General features: G+C 41.4%; 1 protein-coding gene across 2 annotated transcripts in view; it reads right to left on the bottom strand.

The window, feature by feature from the left end:
- The window catches only part of VPS13A (vacuolar protein sorting 13 homolog A), a 211,547-nt gene that overhangs the window by 108,521 nt on the left and 83,139 nt on the right, over window positions 1-19,887 (bottom strand). For both annotated transcript variants that reach the window (XM_075598717.1, XM_075598726.1), the window contains exons 23-33: window positions 19,187-19,325; window positions 16,709-16,790; window positions 15,295-15,473; window positions 13,795-13,951; window positions 13,633-13,712; window positions 13,432-13,491; window positions 10,653-10,812; window positions 8,727-8,843; window positions 7,682-7,785; window positions 3,512-3,679; window positions 1,305-1,612 (exon numbers count right to left, since the gene is read on the bottom strand). In XM_075598717.1, coding sequence (XP_075454832.1) covers window positions 1,305-1,612; window positions 3,512-3,679; window positions 7,682-7,785; window positions 8,727-8,843; window positions 10,653-10,812; window positions 13,432-13,491; window positions 13,633-13,712; window positions 13,795-13,951; window positions 15,295-15,473; window positions 16,709-16,790; window positions 19,187-19,325 — 1,554 coding nt within the window. The remainder of the gene's footprint in view (window positions 1-1,304; window positions 1,613-3,511; window positions 3,680-7,681; window positions 7,786-8,726; window positions 8,844-10,652; window positions 10,813-13,431; window positions 13,492-13,632; window positions 13,713-13,794; window positions 13,952-15,294; window positions 15,474-16,708; window positions 16,791-19,186; window positions 19,326-19,887) is intronic.

Here is a 19,887-nt window from a genome sequence, read left to right as displayed (position 1 = left end):
AATTCATTATCCTATATTAGGAACATATAAATCAAACTTAAATTTTGCTTTGAGCTACCGCAACAAATATACATAGATATACAACACATATGATATTCTTTGCAATGCAGTGCTGCTGGAACAAATTGTCAACAGTCATAAAAAACTGATAAAAAATAAAATGGGAGTGGCTCAGTGAGTAAAGACACTGGCTGGCACCGAGTTTGGAGCAGGGGAACCTGGTTCAATTCCCAGTGTCAGCTCCCTGTGACCTTGGGCAAGTCACTTTATCTCCCTGTGCCTCAGGCACCAAAAACATCAATAGTAAGCTCCACGGTGCAGGGACCTGTGCCTGCAAAATGTCTCTGTAAGGGCTACGTAAAACTAGCAGCGCTATAGAAGAACATGCTATAATTATTATCAAATAAAGAAACGGTTTTCCAGCATTTCTTTTTTTTCAACTTTTGCAACTAAAATTGACAGATTTACTATAAATCATTCTTCCTGTTATTACACAGGTTATTAAGAATTTATATTAGCGTTAGGGACCCCTGAATTGTGGTCTGCCGTGCAGTTGGCTCAGGGACTTACAACAATTTTGGCCAAAAATGTTAAACTAAAAGACCATTTTACTTAATAGATATTTATACATATATATTTAGGCACTGTACCGTGTATGAGTTTCACTGGATGTGCTAAAACTGAGCTTTGTCTGTGTTTTATGTTCTGTCTCTGGTTTTAAATATATATTGCCATGCTCAGTAGCACTCCTCTGTGACACTCATATGCTTATATATATGTTGTGGTTATTTTGGGTGTTCAATAGGAGCTTGTTAGGTGTCCAGTATGCTATACAAGAACATGCTATAATTATTATAAAATAAAGAAACGGTCTTCCAGCATTTCAAAAGAATAGAAATACTACTCCAAAAACTGTACATATAGTGGGAAGAAGATACAACGCGAGCTCAAGTGAATAGACTTGTGGTTGAGGCATACCTAACAGCAAAGGGAGGATTGTCTGTTTTTGGGTGAGGATACGTACTGGGAATTGCAATTTTCATACATATATACATACAGTACATAAAAGTTTGCCCATCCTTTAAGAGATGCAGTGGAGAAATCCTCAACAGCAACAGGAGACTACAGTACTAAGCATATGGGAATACTGACAGCGTAAAGGATAGCTCCAGTTCAACGAAAGCATGTTTTGTGCTCATTTGGGAGTTCTACTGGCTCAAATTACTTCCTAAAAGAAAACAAACAATTTTGCAATTGAGGGCTACTATATTTAAATAGTAGTTGTATTTTTCGCAGTCATTTACCTGTATAATTTGAGTTCTCTCAATTTCAGTGTCATGGAGTCAATCACAGGAGGAAGACTACAGTGACTTTTTGGAGTTACGATGAAGAACTGGTTCTTTATAGTAATGAGACCAAAATCAGCAACCAAGACATTTGAAGATGTGGAGGACTGTGGTACAATCACAACAGGTGCTTTAATGTTGATGTCCAGTGCTAGTCTGAAGCTGTGTTGGGCTAGCTCTTTCACGCCCGTAGCAGCTTTCTCTGCTGCATGTACAGTTGCTTCAGTTAATGCTTCCTTGGCAGCTTGAAAATGATTTACAAAGGCCTAAATAAAATTACAAAATGATTGTTACAAAGATTAAAAAAAAAAAAAAAAAACACATTTCAGGCAGTTGTACAATTATAGGCTGAAGAAAAGATATATAATATGGGATACGGATGTTGAAGGATGGAAAACCTGCAATTATTGTACTTGTGTGTGGAACAGATTTACTGTGTCACTGCTCATGATGGGATTAGTTATAGTGCAGGTAGGTCATCTACCTGTGTGATTAATGCTGGGTTGCTGTGCATGTTGTGTTAATCTAATGTTTGCAAATATGGATATCACTGTAAATCTATAAATTGGTAGGTAAAGGTTAAGTGCTGAGCAACGTTTCATTAAGATCTCTGATTACTCTTCTAATCTGAAGCAATGACAGTGTTGCACACACTGAAGACAACAGTCACAATTGGTAGAATTCAAAATCTCCGACTGTGGCTACGGATAAAATATGTTTTACTCCTCAGCCAATGTTAATGAAGTCCAGGAATACCAAAAAATAGCGTAAACTTTAGATTTGTATTAATTATTTCAGTCTACAATTGAGAATGCATCAGGTGTAGCTTTGCCTGTAGTTTCTGCTCTAATCAAACTTCTCTTCTGGACCAAAACAATAGATCAATATCCAGAACCACAAAATCATTTTGGTCTGCCTGGAGTTTATTACCTATGGCGTTGCCTCTAATTAATCATGGACTGTGCAGTAGAGTGATTTACAGTATGTGTGGAAATGTTTTCTATTTATATTATTCTGTGTATAGATATGGCCCATGAGCAAGCTCGTTACATACAGATATAGTGTTGGCTGCCGAGACGTATTAACGCTGTGGGGGTCTCATTCAAAAGCATGGACCCCTGTGCGATCGCAGCAATACTGTCCCCCAGCGCCACAGACTTTTGCTTGTTCGTCGCTGGCATTTGGGACAGCAAATTTTGCTAGATCTGTACAATATCTCTACTCAAAAGGTATAAAACAACTTCAAATTTCTGTTATAACCTTCTCTTTTCTAGTGATATGGTCAACTAATGTGCATGCGTACCACTTACTGTACTTTGTCATGTGTATTTTGTCATGGATATCCTGAAGCATTAAAATACAAGCTATACTAAGCTTCAGTGCAGCTTCTCACTCAGTATTGCAAGATTACCCAAGTTATTATCTGAGGCAAGTGTAGCATGCACATACAAAGCTGAATGAAAATGGATGCTCAGAGGGAATGTCAACTAATTCACCAAAAGAGGAGACAAGAACAAGTAGCATTCTAATTACTGTAAACTGCTACCTATGATGAGGCCCACAGACCGGGGTGGGGGGGAAATGGGGGAAGCAGGAGCATCAGAGAGGGAGGGTGCAGGGTGGTGGGGAATGGGGGACTGGGGCATCCATTGGACCCAACTACTGTTTAATGCTGCCTGGGTGGGCCCTCTGGCACGGGTTAGGGCCTCGATTGACCCCCGCACTTACCCCACTCCTCAGGTAGGGCCCTGGGGGGAAAAAGCAGAGTGAGAGAGGGGGCTGAGATAGAGAGGAGCGGGAGATATGCGAAGAGGGGAAGAAAGAGTGAAATATTCCTCCACAACAATGTGAGAGACTGAAAGTCATACAGAAAACGATTACTTCAAGTTATTGCTGCTAAAGGTGGCTCTTGAATTATAAGGTGTACTTAGTTTTTCACACATGGCTTCTCCATTTTGGCTTTATTTTTGTTAAATAAATCATGACACGGTGTAATATGTCATGTGTTGTTGTTCATCTGAGGTTGTATTTACCTAATTTTAAGACCTGCTAAGGAACAGATGATTGTTATTATGTCCTGATATGTACAACCATGGAATTCAAAGAGGGTTTATTTTCTTTTTCACACAACTGTATACATAAACAAGTAAACTATTTTTACTTACCAAAATAGACGAAACAAATTTATTAACAAAAATTAGTTGAATGCACCCCACGGTTAAAGTGATATGGCTGTCAACGATGTTGATGTCCGTATAGGCAGCACCTTCAGTAGCATCAGCGTACGATATCATTTTCAAACTGAAAACTTCTTTTCCGGTGATGTAAACAGCCTTAAATTAAAAAAGAATGACAATGTTTATATTCATATAGGAATAAACTAATCACACAAATCCAAACGATAGTTAATCATATACACAAACTTCATTGTAAACCTCTTTATGGCTGTTTACCATTCTTTCTTTCTATTCTGACTGCCATTACTGCCAGTCAATGTCTTCTTTGCTTCCCCCAAGTTCAGAAGTCACTTTCATCAGGCTCAATCTCAAACAGATTTGAAGTCTCTATTTTTACGACTAACTTTCTAGTTCTCAATATCTACACTTTTCTGTGCAGTAGCAAACCCATCTCTCCTATACCACATCAGCTAAACAATGTTTCTTTCTACCCCATTTAGATGATAAATTCTATAAAAGAGGGATTTTATTCATGCACAGTCTACTTGGTTATGCAATTGACAATGCTTTCTGGAAGTTTCTATTTAAACAGCATCTATCTGCAGCTTACTTTTTGCAATGATATCAGAATCCTCATTAATAAGTGTCCTGGAACCTCTCTGTATGTTCGGTTTCCCTGTTCTGAGGCAGCCATAGCACCTCAGTGTAGTTGGAACATTGTTGCTACAAATTTAGCGTTCCCCTATGGTCCCTAGCTGGCAACACCCCCTTCTCTCAGCTAGTTGAGCTGCTCCAGTTCCCCCCCTGCTAGGTTTGATTAATAGCTCCATGCCTTTTCCTGCCTGGACAGGAAAGCATGCTTTCTTTTCACCAGCAGCCTTGGGAATGGCCATCATCTCCTGGTAAAGTTTAATGTATTTTACCTTTCACTGAATTATTGCACCTACTACAGCCATGTCTCTCCCCCTCTCCCCCCCCCCCCCTTTTTGCATGTTGCTGTTATGGCTCAATAAAAGCTTACAGACGAAAGGAAGGACTTGGTGTGAATAAAAGGGGAACAAGTTATGCTACCATTAAAGACAGTGTGCAGGAGTCAGAATAATAAGCATTGATGACTGGTTATGGAACATGTAACTTGGTATATAATTGGCACATCAGAAAAATCCGTACTGAAGGGGTTACACCAATAATAGAATATGTACTCAGTATCTTACTGTAGCCCCCATTTCCCGTGACTATGGGAACGACGCGTGCTGCTGTATCTGTTGGCTTACAGAAGGCCTAAACCTCCGCTTCTGGGAGCCTGGGGTAATCTCTCTTCGGGGCAGCACCTCCACCTATGGGGGATCCCAGCAGCGTGGGATGATTCCACATAGGACCCAATAAACACCATACACTGGGTATAATATAACTTCTTTACTAACAGTACTATAAGCAGCACACCCACAATACAATATCCCCACACACAATGCCCAACACAGTATTCACCACCCCGGTGGGGTTCCCCCAAAGAACTGAGGGTGCTGTGGCACCAATAACCCAATGTCAGTTCCACCCAAATGTGAGGTAGCGCTATCCCTGTGGACTGTTGGTGCACTTATAGATACCTCCCTGGGCACTCCTGTACCCAGGTGTAGCTGACTAACAAGTGGATCAGTCCGGTCCCACGATATGGGGCACAAATCCCTCCTCTCGCCTTATCCGGTCTACCGCGTGGGGTGTACTCCCGCTGGAGGGTCTCACCTTTAGTCTATTAGTGAGCCAATGGTCTGGTCCCAGACCGCAGATCACCGCGTGGCGTCCTGTCACTGGTGCACTAACAGTACTGGTGCCAGACCTTTACTCTTCCATCTACATCTCGAATTCTGTAGACAGGGAGGCCCGGCATGTGACTCTACTGCAAAGGGACCGTCGCACCAGTGGTGCGTTGGCTTGTGTTTGACGGGGATTCCTAGATTCCTCTGTAGAACTGCGTCTCCAGGCCGAAATTGCCTGTTGCACACATTCAGTTGTCCAGTGGCTTTCTCCGCCAACTCGTCCGCTCTGTGAAGGCTATCTTGGAGGCGTCTCACATATTTCTAGTGAGTGATGTTGGGTACCCCATCGGTAGATCGGTAGACGGACGTCCACAGGCAAAGGCCAGCAGGGTATTTTTGATGCAGTACAGCTCCCAGCCAATTGAAGCTGGTGTCTACATGCAGGATATACAGCTACTCTGGGTCGGCGAAGGCCAGGACCGGTGCTTCCGTAAGACTTTTTTGAGGTCAGTGAACGCCTTTTCGCAGACAGACATCCAGTTGTCTGCGACGGGTGTTCGTGGAGATGCGGCCTTCTGCCGAGGTTCCTCGGGGTATATCTTCAGGAGATTATTGAGGACCTTGGGTTTGCTGGAGTAGCCTTCTACGAAGTGTTGATCATACCTGCAGAACCCCAGGAAGGATCGCAGCTCCATCACATTGTCTGGTCTGGGCCAGTTCACTGCGGGGTCGGTAGCTACTCCTTCTGCAGACACGTGTAGTCCATGTAGGTGACCGACGTGCAACAGAACCGACATTTGTCCAGGGACAACTTCAGGCCTTCTTTGCCCAGTCTATGGCTACACTTATAGTGCCGGCGGCGTCAGGCTACGGTCGCTGGAAAAATCAAATTGGAGGTGACTTCCAGCGATCGCAATCAAGCCATCGCTCAGTCGCGTCATGCTTACTATAAGCGCATGCAACGGCGGCAATGCCTGTGTTTTGACATGACGTCGCTATCGCCGTCACTATAAGCGCAGCTTATCTATTACCTTCAGGAGGCGTTCCTCATGCTCGTCGAGAGTTCTTCCGAACACGATGATGTCGTCAAGATAGACTAGGCATTCCCGTGAATTCATATCCCCAATGGTCTTCTCCATCAGCCTCTGGAATATCGCCGGGACACCGCAAATGCCTTGGGGCATTCGAGTGAACTGATAGAACCCGAGGGGACAAACGCCGTCTTCTCCTGGTCTTCGGAGCTCATGGGTACCTGGTAGTACTCAGATCTCAGGTCCAGTACGCTGAATCACTGACTTCCTGATAGGGCGGTGAGGATTTCTTCTATCCGTCGCAGAGTATATTGGTCTGGTACAGTACGACAGTTCAGGGTCCGGTAGTCTAAGCATAAGCGGACAGACCCATTCTTTTTGCGTACTACCACAATCGGCGAGGCATAGGGGATATGGGACTCCTTTACTATGCCCGCTGTCTCCACCTCCTGTAGGATATCCCTCACGTCCTCCACATCTCTGGGAGCGATACGTCTGCAATGCTCCCGGAATGGCGTGGCGTCGTTCAGCCGGATCGTGTGCTGGGCGTTCTTACTGCAGCCCACATCCATATCGCTGGTGGAGAACACGTCCCCGGCGCTCCTCCAATTTGGCACTTAGCCGTTTCTTCCATTTCGCTGGCAAGGTTGATTCCCCTAAGTCGAACTGCAACCCGGCAGGATCTTCTTGCAGGGTAGCGGCGTTCACATGAGCCAGATATTCTACGGGTGTAACCGGGTATATCCGACCTCAGTCTAGGACCGACGTCAAATTGTATAGGATGAGGCGATATGTTCTGGATGGTCACCTTGATCTTCCCAGGAAGTGAGGCCTTCCATTCTTTATCTCTGGTACCACCTTGAATCCTCTCCCGGTGTGGTCTCTAGGGAGAAGTACCAGTCAGCCTCGTCACGGCCTGGATAGCTATGTACAGCGGCCATGTGCCTCACTCCCTCTGGTGGAATCTCGGTCAACCCCTTCTTGAGATTGAAGGGTTGGTGATATCCTTCTTGGAGAGAGATCCTATGGCATTCCTCCTTTTCACCAATGGTTCTGTGTGGATATAAGGTGTATATGTATTGCTACTACTGTATAAAAGTAATTATTTGACTAGTTCAGGAAGAACTCCTGGTGCTCGTCTCTTCACACAGGGACATAGCAGTACTATTGACCTTTCATTATCTACTGTGCATATTATTAAATAGAAGTCTACTTTGAGAAACTTCTTAGCATCACTCACCTTCTTTCACTGGTACACTTATATGCTCTACAAACATGGATTTATTTGCAATTTTACAGTTCTGTGAAAAATGTATAGACTGTAATTTTATGAAACTGAAATAAAATTATACATTCATAAAGAAGCATACCTTTTTATACTGAGCACACTTATCTGAATCTAGAATAACTATATTCTTCAATTTTGCCAATATTTCTGTTGCCTTTTTTCTCATTATCACCTGAGAATCAAGACCTATAGAGAGAGGGGGGGAAAAAAGATGTTTACGTGATAATCTAATTTTTATTGTGAAACAAAAATCCCCACTATTTATTAGGTGAAATCAATGTAGGTGGTATTTTCCTAAAACTCTTCTTAAAAATAAATATGGAGTAATGTCATTATCTATGGCTGTACTGATTGGTGATTTGGAGTTTCCCATAATTCTGGACAAATGTTATTGGTGTCTTAGTTTGTAGGTCATTAATGGACTTTATAGAATTGTATAAGCATTTTAAGCTGTGCTAGTTTCCAGTGATGACCAATCACTGGCTTGCAGGAAGTTGTGGTACAACAGAAAATACACTGGATGGCGCTCCAACACTCCTTAATAACCAGTGATAAGTGTAAGTGAAACAATAACTTAAATGTATATTATAAAGTGATAAAAAGTGCAAATGTAATAAATCTACACCACCAAATATAGTGTTATAATGTGAGAATAAAAATAAATAAGAGGCAACAACCCCCACTCAACTCTTAGAAAAGACTGTTTCAAAAGTCTTGACAAACAAATTTTCTCCAAACCATAGGGGAGTGGTGTGAGTCGACTCACCACACAGAAACACCATTTGATACACCATGCATTTTGTTCACTTGCACAATGTAAGCCTCCATTTGTGAGCTGTGTGTGTGATAAATGTCTTTTAAATTGATCTGCACTATGGGTTTGTCTCTCTGCTTTTGAGATCCACCGGACCATCTGCATCATACCATCCAGGGACATCACTGCCACTGTTTGGATTTCTGCTCAATTATTCTTGCTCAATTGTGAGTAGGAATTTGTGGCACCCTTAAATAAATATATATATATATATAAATATATATATATATATATATATATATATATATAAAAATAAATTCACCTTTATGACTAACTTTGCAATTTTAGTAAAATAAAACATCAATACTTTTACCTTGTATGCTAATTTCTGAAATTCGATATTTCTGATCGCGGATAAAAACACGGAGAGAGGACAATACTGCACACACGTGGAGATTTACAACATCGTCATACTTTGATTTTTTTAGTGCTGGACAAAAATAAAAACATAAGTTGGGATAAGGCAACATACCAAGGATTTCAATCAGACGTTAAAACATAATTTCAAACTTAAAATGCAATACAAAAATCGTACACCTTCAATTGTTAAAAGACAGCAATATAGGTTATTAAACAATATACCTTAAAAGAATATAAAAACTGCAGTTGCACCGTTATTTCTCTTGCATGAGTCCAATTTAAAAGACCTACTTGGTAATCAGTACATACAATTTTAAAAAGGGGGCTTTACAGTAAAGCTCATAAAAAGATTGAGGACATTGATATGTAACCGCCCTCCTAAGGGGTTACTAGCAGGTTAGTATATGCTGGGCCACATCCTGTGTTGCCATAGGGATAATTATATCTGAATGGAGTCTTTAGGATAGGAGGGAGGTTTCTGGAGAACAAGAGGAGAGGAACCTCAGGGAGAATATATATATAGGGGTATGTCTATAAAGTAACAGGTCCCCTTTATTTGTTATATTATAGATAGGGACAGTGCCTTTTAAAGTTTGGATCCCAAAGAGATGGTTAACGGCAACAAGCAGGTCCCAGAGGGGGGAGACCGACATGCCACAAAAGGCCCCAGACAGAAGGCTACCGGGTGTCAGTGGATCGGCTCTATCGGCAGATCCGTACAAGTATTCTTTCGAGCCTATGTGGAAGTGGCAGTTCCCACACATGAAAGGGGTATAATCTTCACCTGCACAGGACCAGCCAGGATCCCAATGAGGGCCCAGTTTAAAAGGAGTACAATGGAAGCTGGGGGCGGGGGGGGGGGGGAGGGAGGGAGGAAATCGCGGTCCAACTCCAGTAAAGTAACCTAGCAGCTACACCTTCCTCTGAGTGCTAAGAGTGGGCACTTGAGGAAGCACAGTGTTTATTAATAACCACGAGAAAATAGTACAACGTTATATGTGTGTGATATGTCTCCGTGCCTGGGGACGTGAATAAAGACTGATGTTGTAATACAAATGTTCCTGGCGCCCATAATATTCACCCTTGCTACCTCATCGCCCAGCTGTCTGAATCCAGCACCCTGAGTCAAGGTAACCTATGCTGAGTAAACAACTATTGTACATTGATGTAATCTCCCTAGAAGCCGGGAAGGGAGGGTTACAGATACATTGGAGTGAAAGTGTAGGCTGGGATCTCTGGCTAGTCAATGATTGATAAGCATCACCTAGGTTCTGCATTGGAAGTTTCCATAAAGTCATGTAGCTTGCGATCAAGACTGCACGTGGAACACCTTCATATCATGTCAAGGCCTTTTCCTCATTAATTGCTTATGTACAACATTCTCACCCTACTCACCTCTCTGCCTCAAGCAATATACTGAGAGGATAAAAAAAAAATATATAAAAATCGAAACTGAAGATTTTAAATCTTGTAATTTATTTTTGAAAAAGGTAAAACATGCCTTCTTGGAAATCCCCCTTTTAATTTATTATACAACATAACATCTTCCCAATTATTTATGGAAAACAGAAAACCCTCCTGCTATGATTTTATAAAGCTTGTCAAGTTCATGAGGTAGACCAGGGGTGCGCAAAGTTTTCTTCCTGCGCCCCTCCTGCTTGGCTCTGGCGTCAAATGACACCGCAACGTCATGTGACCTCGCAGCGTCATTTGACGCTGGGTTGCCGTGACGACGTATTGTTGCAAGGCAAGTGAAGTTACAGAGGCCTCATGCGATCCCCGGCATTTAATTTAAATGCCTTCGGGGAAGCGCGGCGCCGCTATAACCTATATAAAGATATAAAATGTAATAGATATATATAAAGACGTAAAATCATACTTATTTTTTTTCTTTGTTCTTCCTTTTTCTCTTCTTCAGTATCTCGGACTTGCTCTTCAGTTTGCTTATTTTCTGATTGTGGAACAAGGCTGTTCAGAAAGCCCATTGTACTTAGAAGAGTCTCCGTGTGCAAATGGACATCTAAAGAAGAGAAGTTCACCTAAAAGAACAGGAAACATCTATTAAAGAGAGAATTTTACAATAGCGGATTCAGTAAGCCTAAATTACACAGAATTAGTCACACAGTATCTGACTAGATACATCTGAAAGTAAAAGTTAATCATCATATATAACATGTATTTCAAAGTATGTAATATTGTACCTCCATGTGCCATTTATGTATAATTTTATTAATACAGCGCCAATAGTGTACGCAGCACTTTACAAAATAACCAATATAGGGAACAAAGTACAAACAACGGGGATAAGAGCAGCAAGTACATCACTATATAAGGTAAAGGCAGACAGTGTCCGAAAGAGCTTAGGCCGTGATTATACCAGAAGTCACCAGCGATGCCACGTGACGCGACACCACGCGGCTGGACAACAAAATTGCTGAAATCCGCTGATGGTTTACATAACAGCGCGCCGCCTGGGGATGCAGGGCGGCAGTCTCCTGAACAGATTTGCTAAATTGTTTTCTGGAGGCGGCGGCGGCTGCTGCGTCACATGAGCGGTCCAGCCAATGAGGGTGAACCGCTCACGGCCACACCTCCTCTGCTCTGTCTCCCTGGTATAATCAAGATGCCACTTGGCGGAAGCACAGGGTTATGTCACAGGATAGCGCTGCCGCCCTGCAGCTCTTGGTATAATCGAGGCCTTACAGTCTAAGTGGTACCTTTGGAAGACTTCCAGACACAGTAGGAATAAAAATGCATTTTGAAAAAGTACAAGTCAGGGAGGCCAAGTGCATCTGGAGTCAGTAGTGAAGGCATACATAATTTATGTTTCTTTTAAGAAGTGAAATTTCAGCTGGGCTTAAAAATGGAAAGAGGAAGTGCTTGACAAACAGAGGTAAAAGGTGTAACGATAGAGATCCTTGGGTGTAATAAGAGATCAGAATTGTGATTATGGGAGGTGCAAAGGAGTATAGAGACTTCAAGGAAAGGAGGAGAGTTGTATAGTTTATAGAAAGCCAGAAGATTTGTGAGATTTCAGGAGGTCTTAAGTAGAGGAGTCTAGAAGAGCAAGAGATGATTCTAGCAGCAGTATTTGCAATATATTGTAAGGGAGAGAGGTACTGTAGGAGACAGGGAACTCTGACAAAAGAATGCTGCAGTAATCAACTGTATGTACAGTACATAAAGAGAGAGGAGTCTCTAAAGTGGTGCTGCAAAAATCTATCGAGAATGTTGTCCAGAGCGGAAGAAACAAAGGTTTTTAAGCAGTTAGATAGATCAGGCTCTGAGTATGTTCCTGTGCCATCATGACCATAGAAAGCCCCAAACCAATGTGCGAGTCTGCAGGAACCAAGTCAATAACTGAAGCCCCACAACAAAGCAGCCCAACAGGTAAAGTCAAGGGATCCTAGCAGCTCTAGGTTTTAGGCATATATAACATCTAATAAGAAGCTGATTAGCTAAATATGGTAAACTTTTGACCGGCCACAATTGTATGTATGTCATTATTTATATAGCGCCATTAATGTACATAGTGCTTCACAGCAGTAATACACGTGACAATCATATAAATAAATAAAACAAAGGGGAGAAGTGCTTCAATCATAACTGTAACATTTTGGAAAGGGAGTCTGCTCAGAAGAGCTTACAATCTAATTGGTTGGTAGGAAGGACGTAGAGACACAGTAGGAGGGCGTTCTGGTAAGTACATCTGCAAAGGGCCACGGTTTATGTATCCAGTGTAAAACTATCCCTCATAGAGCTACTCAATACGGGAGAGAATGAGGACACACATTAGTGTTCCAGTAATCAAAGAGCAGAGAAAAATGTGTATCTTGGCAATATTGCAGAGGAAGAACGGGCAGGATTTAATAACAATGTTTACATGAGAGGAGAAAGAATGGGAAAAGTGAAGCGTAGATAGCGTACATGTGAGGCTGGGTGAATAGTGTTATTGACTGTAATAGAGAAGGGAACCATAGAGACTGAAATGGGAGGGAGCATGAGAAGCCAAGTCTCATCACATCCAGTCAAAGACTGCTAATAGGCAATCCTTGACTTGTGACTGGACTGCAGGTGTAAGGGCTAGTGTACATAAACAGGGCTCGATAAATGCACTCGCCCACACACCACAGGTGAGTGTATTTTGGCCGCTGTCGAGTGCTTACCTGCGGTGGGGTGCGGCGATCTCAGTTGAGGGTGCTGTTCAGCCCAATTAGAAAGAGGGTTTAATAGGTTATGGGAGTTGAGAAAATGAAGTAATGTATGCCTTAAGAAACTTCAGAAGTTTAGAAGCAAAAGGCTAGATACAGGGCGGTAGGTAGAAGTGGATACCTTATAAAGTGTATAAAGTGTGTTTTTCTTAAGAGAAATGTAACATATGACATAATGGAAAGTCACAGATAAAGAGCATTTTTTAATTACAATTTACAGCAGACTAGAAAAAAACTGCAAACCAAAATAAAATAAAGATAATATTAAAAATGGCATGTTAAACTATTCGGGTTATATTTATTTGGGTAAAAGTCTCCGTAATGGAACAACAATACTATACAGTTAGTCAGTAAACGCACATCTAGCCTGACAAATAGGTTGAGCAAAAAAAATTAACTAATTGTGACTGCATATACCATAAAAAGTAGAAATGATCAATACAGTACCTTGATCAGCTGTTCAACATTTTTATATGTGGTTTTGAATTCTGGTCCATTAATGTCAGCCTGAGAAAGCAAAATATAAAAACATGAGAAAATATTGGAAAAAGAAAAAAGAAAAAGTACAAGCCAATGTTGACACGATGACAGAATTAGAATGTAAAAGAGGGAGCCTATTTTAGTAAATCTTTTCATGTTAATTCTAACCTTGATGTATTCCAGGGTCAAAAGGTCATCGGTAGTGTTATCCAGTGTTGTAATAAGGTAAACTGGCTTTTCTTCTTCATCTTAAGGAAAAAAAACAACTTTACCAAACAATTATATTTGTATTGGTGCCGTTAATAATAAGCACAATATTTAAACTTTTACCTGTGTACTGTGGACATTTTAAGGAGATCTCTCTCAGGAAAGCATTTGCAGACATATCAAATGTTCTAATATTAAGTTCTGTGCCTAGTCCCAACATTTCCAGCTGTAGAACACTCTTCTCAGTATCATTAGATAGACTACACAATTGAAGGATCACCTGAAATTCGCAGAAATTATGACATTTAAGAATAGTGGTTAACAGAATAACAGGCTGCTCAATAAATGTTTGCTGTGGGAATCAGATTCATGGTGTGTCAAGCATCAAACTTAGGCTGCGCTTATAGTCCTGGCTACAGCGACGGCGTGCAGCCGCAAAGCAACTCAATGTAGTCCGTAGCGACCGCCCATAGTGGGCGCGACGGCGACATGTAACGTCACAGCGACCAAAATCGCTGTAGTCAAAAGATTTTGAGATTTACGGAGACAGCAGCACCCGTGACTGGCAGCAGCCAATCACTTAGCCCCTTGCCGCCAGCGACATTGCACACCAGAGTGCACCTTTCGCTACAGCGACGGCCACGTGTGACATCATGGGAAGCGTCTCCATTGCTGTAGCCCGTACTATAAGTGTAGCCTTAGAGCAATATTGAAGTGACCAATTCACAACTTAAGCCAAAGTAATTGAAAATGACTTACGCTTACATTTCAGCCCACTTGAAATGTTATTTTATTTCTAGTAAAGGATGACTTTGCTCCTCAAACAGTGACTTTATAGTAGATGTAATCAGTGGTGGGATTCAGCCGAACCGGTGCTTAACAGGCACAGGGGGAGATGATATGCGGCGGCGGGAGATGGTATGAGACAGCGGGCTGAAAGTATTTGCCGGTAACAATCACTTGAGTGAGTCAGAGCAGGACTGCAGGGGAGGTGCGCCATCTAGCTGTCTGACCCAGAACTTCCTGTCTGCTGCTATACAGTGCTCCTCACCACATGCAGCTCTCTCCTGCTCTGGTTCAAGAGATTCTACTACTATCGGCTAATTCTTTAAGCCGGGGGAGCCCTCCCCGTGCCTGTGTCCACCCAGGTAGGCATGGAAGGGAGGACTGGAAGAGATGTGTGCGGGTCCGGGTGAGATGTGAGTGGGGCTGGGAGAGATGTGGGGGGGGGGCTGGGAGGGGGGGGGGCTGGGAGAGATGTGAGGGGCTGGGAGAGATGTGAGGGGCTGGGAGAGATGTGAGGGGGGCTGGGAGAGATCTGAGGGGGGCTCTGGTCTCTCTCTCGGTCCCTCAACCACCCTCATGCATTCCTGTTCAACTGAATAAAACATTTTAAAAAACATAAATCATAAACACAAAACATCTCCCCCGTCTGTCTCTCACTCCCACCCCTCTCTCTACCCCCACCCCCCCGTCTCCCTCTCTCTACCCCCACCACCCGTCTCCCTCTCTCTACCCCTACCCCCCCGTCTGCCTTTCCCCTCCCCCCCTGGTAAGAGAGAACATGTTGCTAAAATTTTTGAATCCCACCACTGGATGCAATATACAATTAACTGGGCATACCTCCGGTATCTCAAATCTCATCTGAAACTCAGTCATGTTTCTCAAAGACTCCTGCTTCAGCAACCGTTTCCTTCTCATACTGCCAGGCCTAGTCAGTGAGCCTTTAGGGAACTCGAAAAATGCCATCTCTTCCACAGGGCTGGTTGGAGCATCATAAAATTCCTCTTCAGATTCGAAATCTGAAAAGATTAAATACCAAAGCACTTTATTCGATCAGAAGAAAAATGTATTTCTTTTTATTTTCTGGTATGACAAAATGTTAACATAAGATTTGAGGCATACTATAAAGTAAACTGCTTAACCATGACAAACTATAGCAAAATGCCACTACCGTGGATCCCAGTAAAGAAAAGGATTATTGTAATTTGCGCAGAGAAGAGGCTATAAAAGCTTTTGCTGAAACATGTACATGAAATGCCAGAGGTGTTTACATCAGATAATGTACTGTAATATCCGATTTCAGCAAAAAATTCTTATAACCAATGTATTTGCAATGCTGTGACCCATACATTAATATCTACATATACAATGGATGTATTTCAGAACTAAACTATTTGCAGTGATATGTTAAAACTAGGTAACAAACTTCTATATTTTCAGATTTTTAGTAGTGCAAACGGGTTTAGCTGTGACAACCACTACGATGCAAACAAACAATACATTTGCATAGTAAAAATGTTAAAAAATACTGTAATTTATAATGTAGTATATTTGAGGTTATACTGTAGCTTTTAAGGCAGCAACAAAATTATTCTATGTAAGGTCCTAGACCATATGTCTATTGTAGCTTAGACGTTGTCTGATTACTACTGCTACAAGTCATTATTCATTTGAATACTTTTGAAATGCAATCTTAAGCATTCAAACAAAACTGTGTATTATCCTTAATTATTGATTATTTGAGTCCTTTTTATTTTGCTTTGTGCCAGCCAGCAATAAACCCTACACAGACTAAATAAGTAGGCGCCACATGAATTACTATATTCCGGATAGTAACTAAACAAAGCCAAGAGAATAATGCACAATTAAAGCTACAATGCAGAAACGTAAAACATTTGTAATAAACACCTATCAATTCTTGCAACATAGAACAGTGAAATCGTGGGGTTAAAAACAAGTTTGTGATTTGTTCAGTAGCATTGCACGTTTCATTAAAAAGGAGTTGCACCATATTTGAATACAAATTTATCTGATTAAATGTGAAAACTTGTGATACCTTTCAATTAAACAAAATGTAAAAAACATTTGTACTGTAGATGCAAAAGTACAGTATACAGGGTTTTCAAACCAGTACCTTTTTCAGGTTCATTGAATACATTATAAAAGTGTCTACTGTAGGTTCACATTTGTTTAGCTAAAACTGCATGGTGTTCTACGTTACAAAATATCAAATGTTTAACAAATAAAATATTACCAGACTCAATGAGAGAATTCAGGTCCACAAAAGGCCGCCTTGGTGCCAACTGAGGAGTATTCCGTGCAGGAGACTTTTGCAGCTTCAAAAAAAACAAAAAACAAGTGTTAATGAATCTATCTATGCTTTTGTTGGCAACATTGTTGGACTTCTAAAGTAATCAAAGTTGTATTTTTCAGCTTTAAAAGTAAAAAAAGTGAGGCAGAATAAGGAAGTTTTTTCCAAGTTAATTAAAAACAAAAAAGGTCTGTCAGTGGTTTAAACACGGTGGAACCCTTTCAGACTGTACATTGTGCCGAGTGAAACCCCAGCCTACTTATACTATGTACCTAAATGTTCTATCACCACAAAAATTATTACTTTAAGTAAACCGACATCTTTCATACATATTTAATAACACTACAAATTAACAGTAACATTTAAAAACCATTTCATTTTATTTAACCTAGGCAACAGAAGTCTTTCCATTTATTTTAAATACCCACTGATATACAGAAGGGGTGTCAAACTGGGGGTCGCGAGATTTATTTGGGGAGGCGTTGCAGTTGCAGAGGCCCCACGCTCTTCCCCAAGGCATTTAAATAAAATGCCGGGGGACACTGTGAGGCCTCTGCAACTTCACTTACCGTGACTCAGTCAGCGTCGGTGACGCATCGCCATGGCAACGCTGCGTGAAATTATGCCGCTGGGTGACGTCTCATGACCCCGCGGCGTCATTTGACGTTTCGGACCAGGTAAGGGGAGTGCGAGCAGTGGGGGAGAGCAGGCAGGGGGATGCAAGGCAAAAAGTTTGTGCACCACTGTTCTACAGTATCCTTACATTTTAATGAAGGAACTAAAGCGACAGTCAGCGCGCCCGCACTGCAGACAGGCAGCGCGCTGAGAGGCACAGACCGCTATCTGCGGTCTGTAGGGAGTGGGAGCGGGGGGCGTGGTTTGAGCGGAGGGTCCGTCCGTTCGTACCCCCCTTCCCTCCTCCGGTGTGCAGGAGCCCGGAGATACGATCACGCTCTAGCACTTAAGTAGCGTAAGTAACTTAAGTAGCTTAAGTAGCTTTGGAAAATCAATTGACCCGCGGGTTTCTCATCGCTGGCTGAGGCTCCCTCCTCATGAATGAAACTGAGCCGGCAAGAAAAAAAAAAAACAAGCCATGACACACAGCTCAACAGGCCGCCTCCCTACGAGCTCCTTCCCTGCTCGCCTCCTCATTGGCTCACACGCGCACCACGTGACGCGTCAACGCTCCAGAACACCATCTTCTGGTAGCGCTGGCCGGCTGACGCGTCACAGCACGTAGTGAGCCACGGAGGGAGGAGGCAGCGGGGACCAACAGATTGCAGGTAAGGGGCTGGTGGTGCACGCGCACGCGGCCGCACGCGCCACCGGACGCAGCGGGACCAAGGCCTTACAAGTATACACTAAATATGGGGTAGCCAACAGTTCAGTTTATCAGTCTTCGACTCAGCCACCTGTGCCGAAACAGGTGTATCCTGAAAACCTGACCTGTTGGTAGCTCTTGAGGACTTGAGTTGGCCACCCCTGCACTAAACTGTCTCCCACTGTGTTTATGCAATTACGTCCTGTTTATTGTTTTTCTGGCTTGGTTTCCAAGATTTATTCTGTACTCTGTAAAGGCCAAAGAACACTAGCATGGTAAAAATATGAAAAACAAAAAAATGCATACAAAAACATATACACATAGATTTAATCACACAAACAAATGTGCATATCCTCCTAGAACAAGATATTGGCCAAGTGGGCTGGAGATTTTGTTTTATTTTCTTTTAATTTGCAAGCCGGTTGTCATATGAGAGTACTTTAAGCAAACGCTTTTTCTCTGTCTTTTTTCATTGGTTGATTCAGGAAGCTTCCCGTAATCCCACCATACTCTGCAGTCAATCGGATTTATACTTTGATATATATCTACAGTATATCGACATATCTATATATCTTTATATATATATATAAATATATATATATATAATATATATGTCGATATAAGTATAAATCCGATTGACTGCAGACAAATATAATAGATAAAAATAAAATAAATAAATAGTAAATAATAAATAGTGCGCCAACAATGTACCCAGGACTTTGCAATTTATTTACCTTGTATTATAATTTTGTAAAAAAAAAAATGGGGATAAGTGCAACAGGTAAATGACAACATAAAGACAAAAGGAGACCCTGCCTACAAAGAATACATTTGCATGGTCCAAATTAAAACAAATACTTTATGATTTATTATGTACAGTAGTATATTTGAGGTTATATCTTTTATGGGAGAAACAAAAAAATTCTATGTAATAATTCTATGTAAGGCCCTAGACCACATCTATTGTAGCTTAGACTTTGTCTGATTATTATTACTACTAATTTAGAGCGGTTTTAAATTTTTCATTCATGCATATTCATCACTACTTTTATTCAGCAAATAACTGTGCGTAGACCTCTGTAAACAAGAACAATACTAACCGGAACTTTTTTAGGAGAAGCCGATGACGCAGGAGGACTTTCTGGTTTGGGAATGCTGTCAATTAGTTCCAACACGCCTTTCAGATTCTGGTCTGTGATCCGGACAGAAAGTAAAGGGAGCTCTCCAAATAGTTTAAATCTGTTTCACAAAAACACATTCAAATAAAAGGACACCAAAAAAAAAAAATAAAAAAAAAAAAACAGATTTTAACAAACGTCTTCCAAAATGTAAAATAAAACTGAAAGGAATAATACACAAATGTTATATTGTCCTATTTGGTAACAGCTTGTTGCAGGCAGATATGATTCACAGAACATCTGTTGATCTAGAATATGAAGTCTCATCAGTCACTTGCTTTGTAAGAACAATTAGAATGTATGCTGAGATTTAATAAATAGCCTGTGCTTTCAAGATCTTTAGGTGTGTTGAGACCATAATTACAGCAATACCAGGAGACAGACAAGTGCAAGAAAGGGGGTTAAGAATTGAAGAACTAGTATATAATGCATTCTGAAATTCACTAATGCTGTTTATCCCGTAAAAGGACGTCTGTGTTGCGGTGGTGAATTATGAAGATAGGATGATTTCAGGCCTCAATAATAAAGATGCTATATTGTCTATATATATTCAGCGTATAACTAGTTAAAATAAGTAATTTAGTATTAAGTTAGAATTTATATTGGAAAATTATAAGCTGCCT

This window comes from Ascaphus truei, chromosome 1 (assembly GCF_040206685.1).
Source record: "Ascaphus truei isolate aAscTru1 chromosome 1, aAscTru1.hap1, whole genome shotgun sequence".
Lineage (NCBI taxonomy): Eukaryota > Metazoa > Chordata > Amphibia > Anura > Ascaphidae > Ascaphus > Ascaphus truei.
This window is presented reverse-complemented; position numbering and strand designations above follow the sequence as displayed.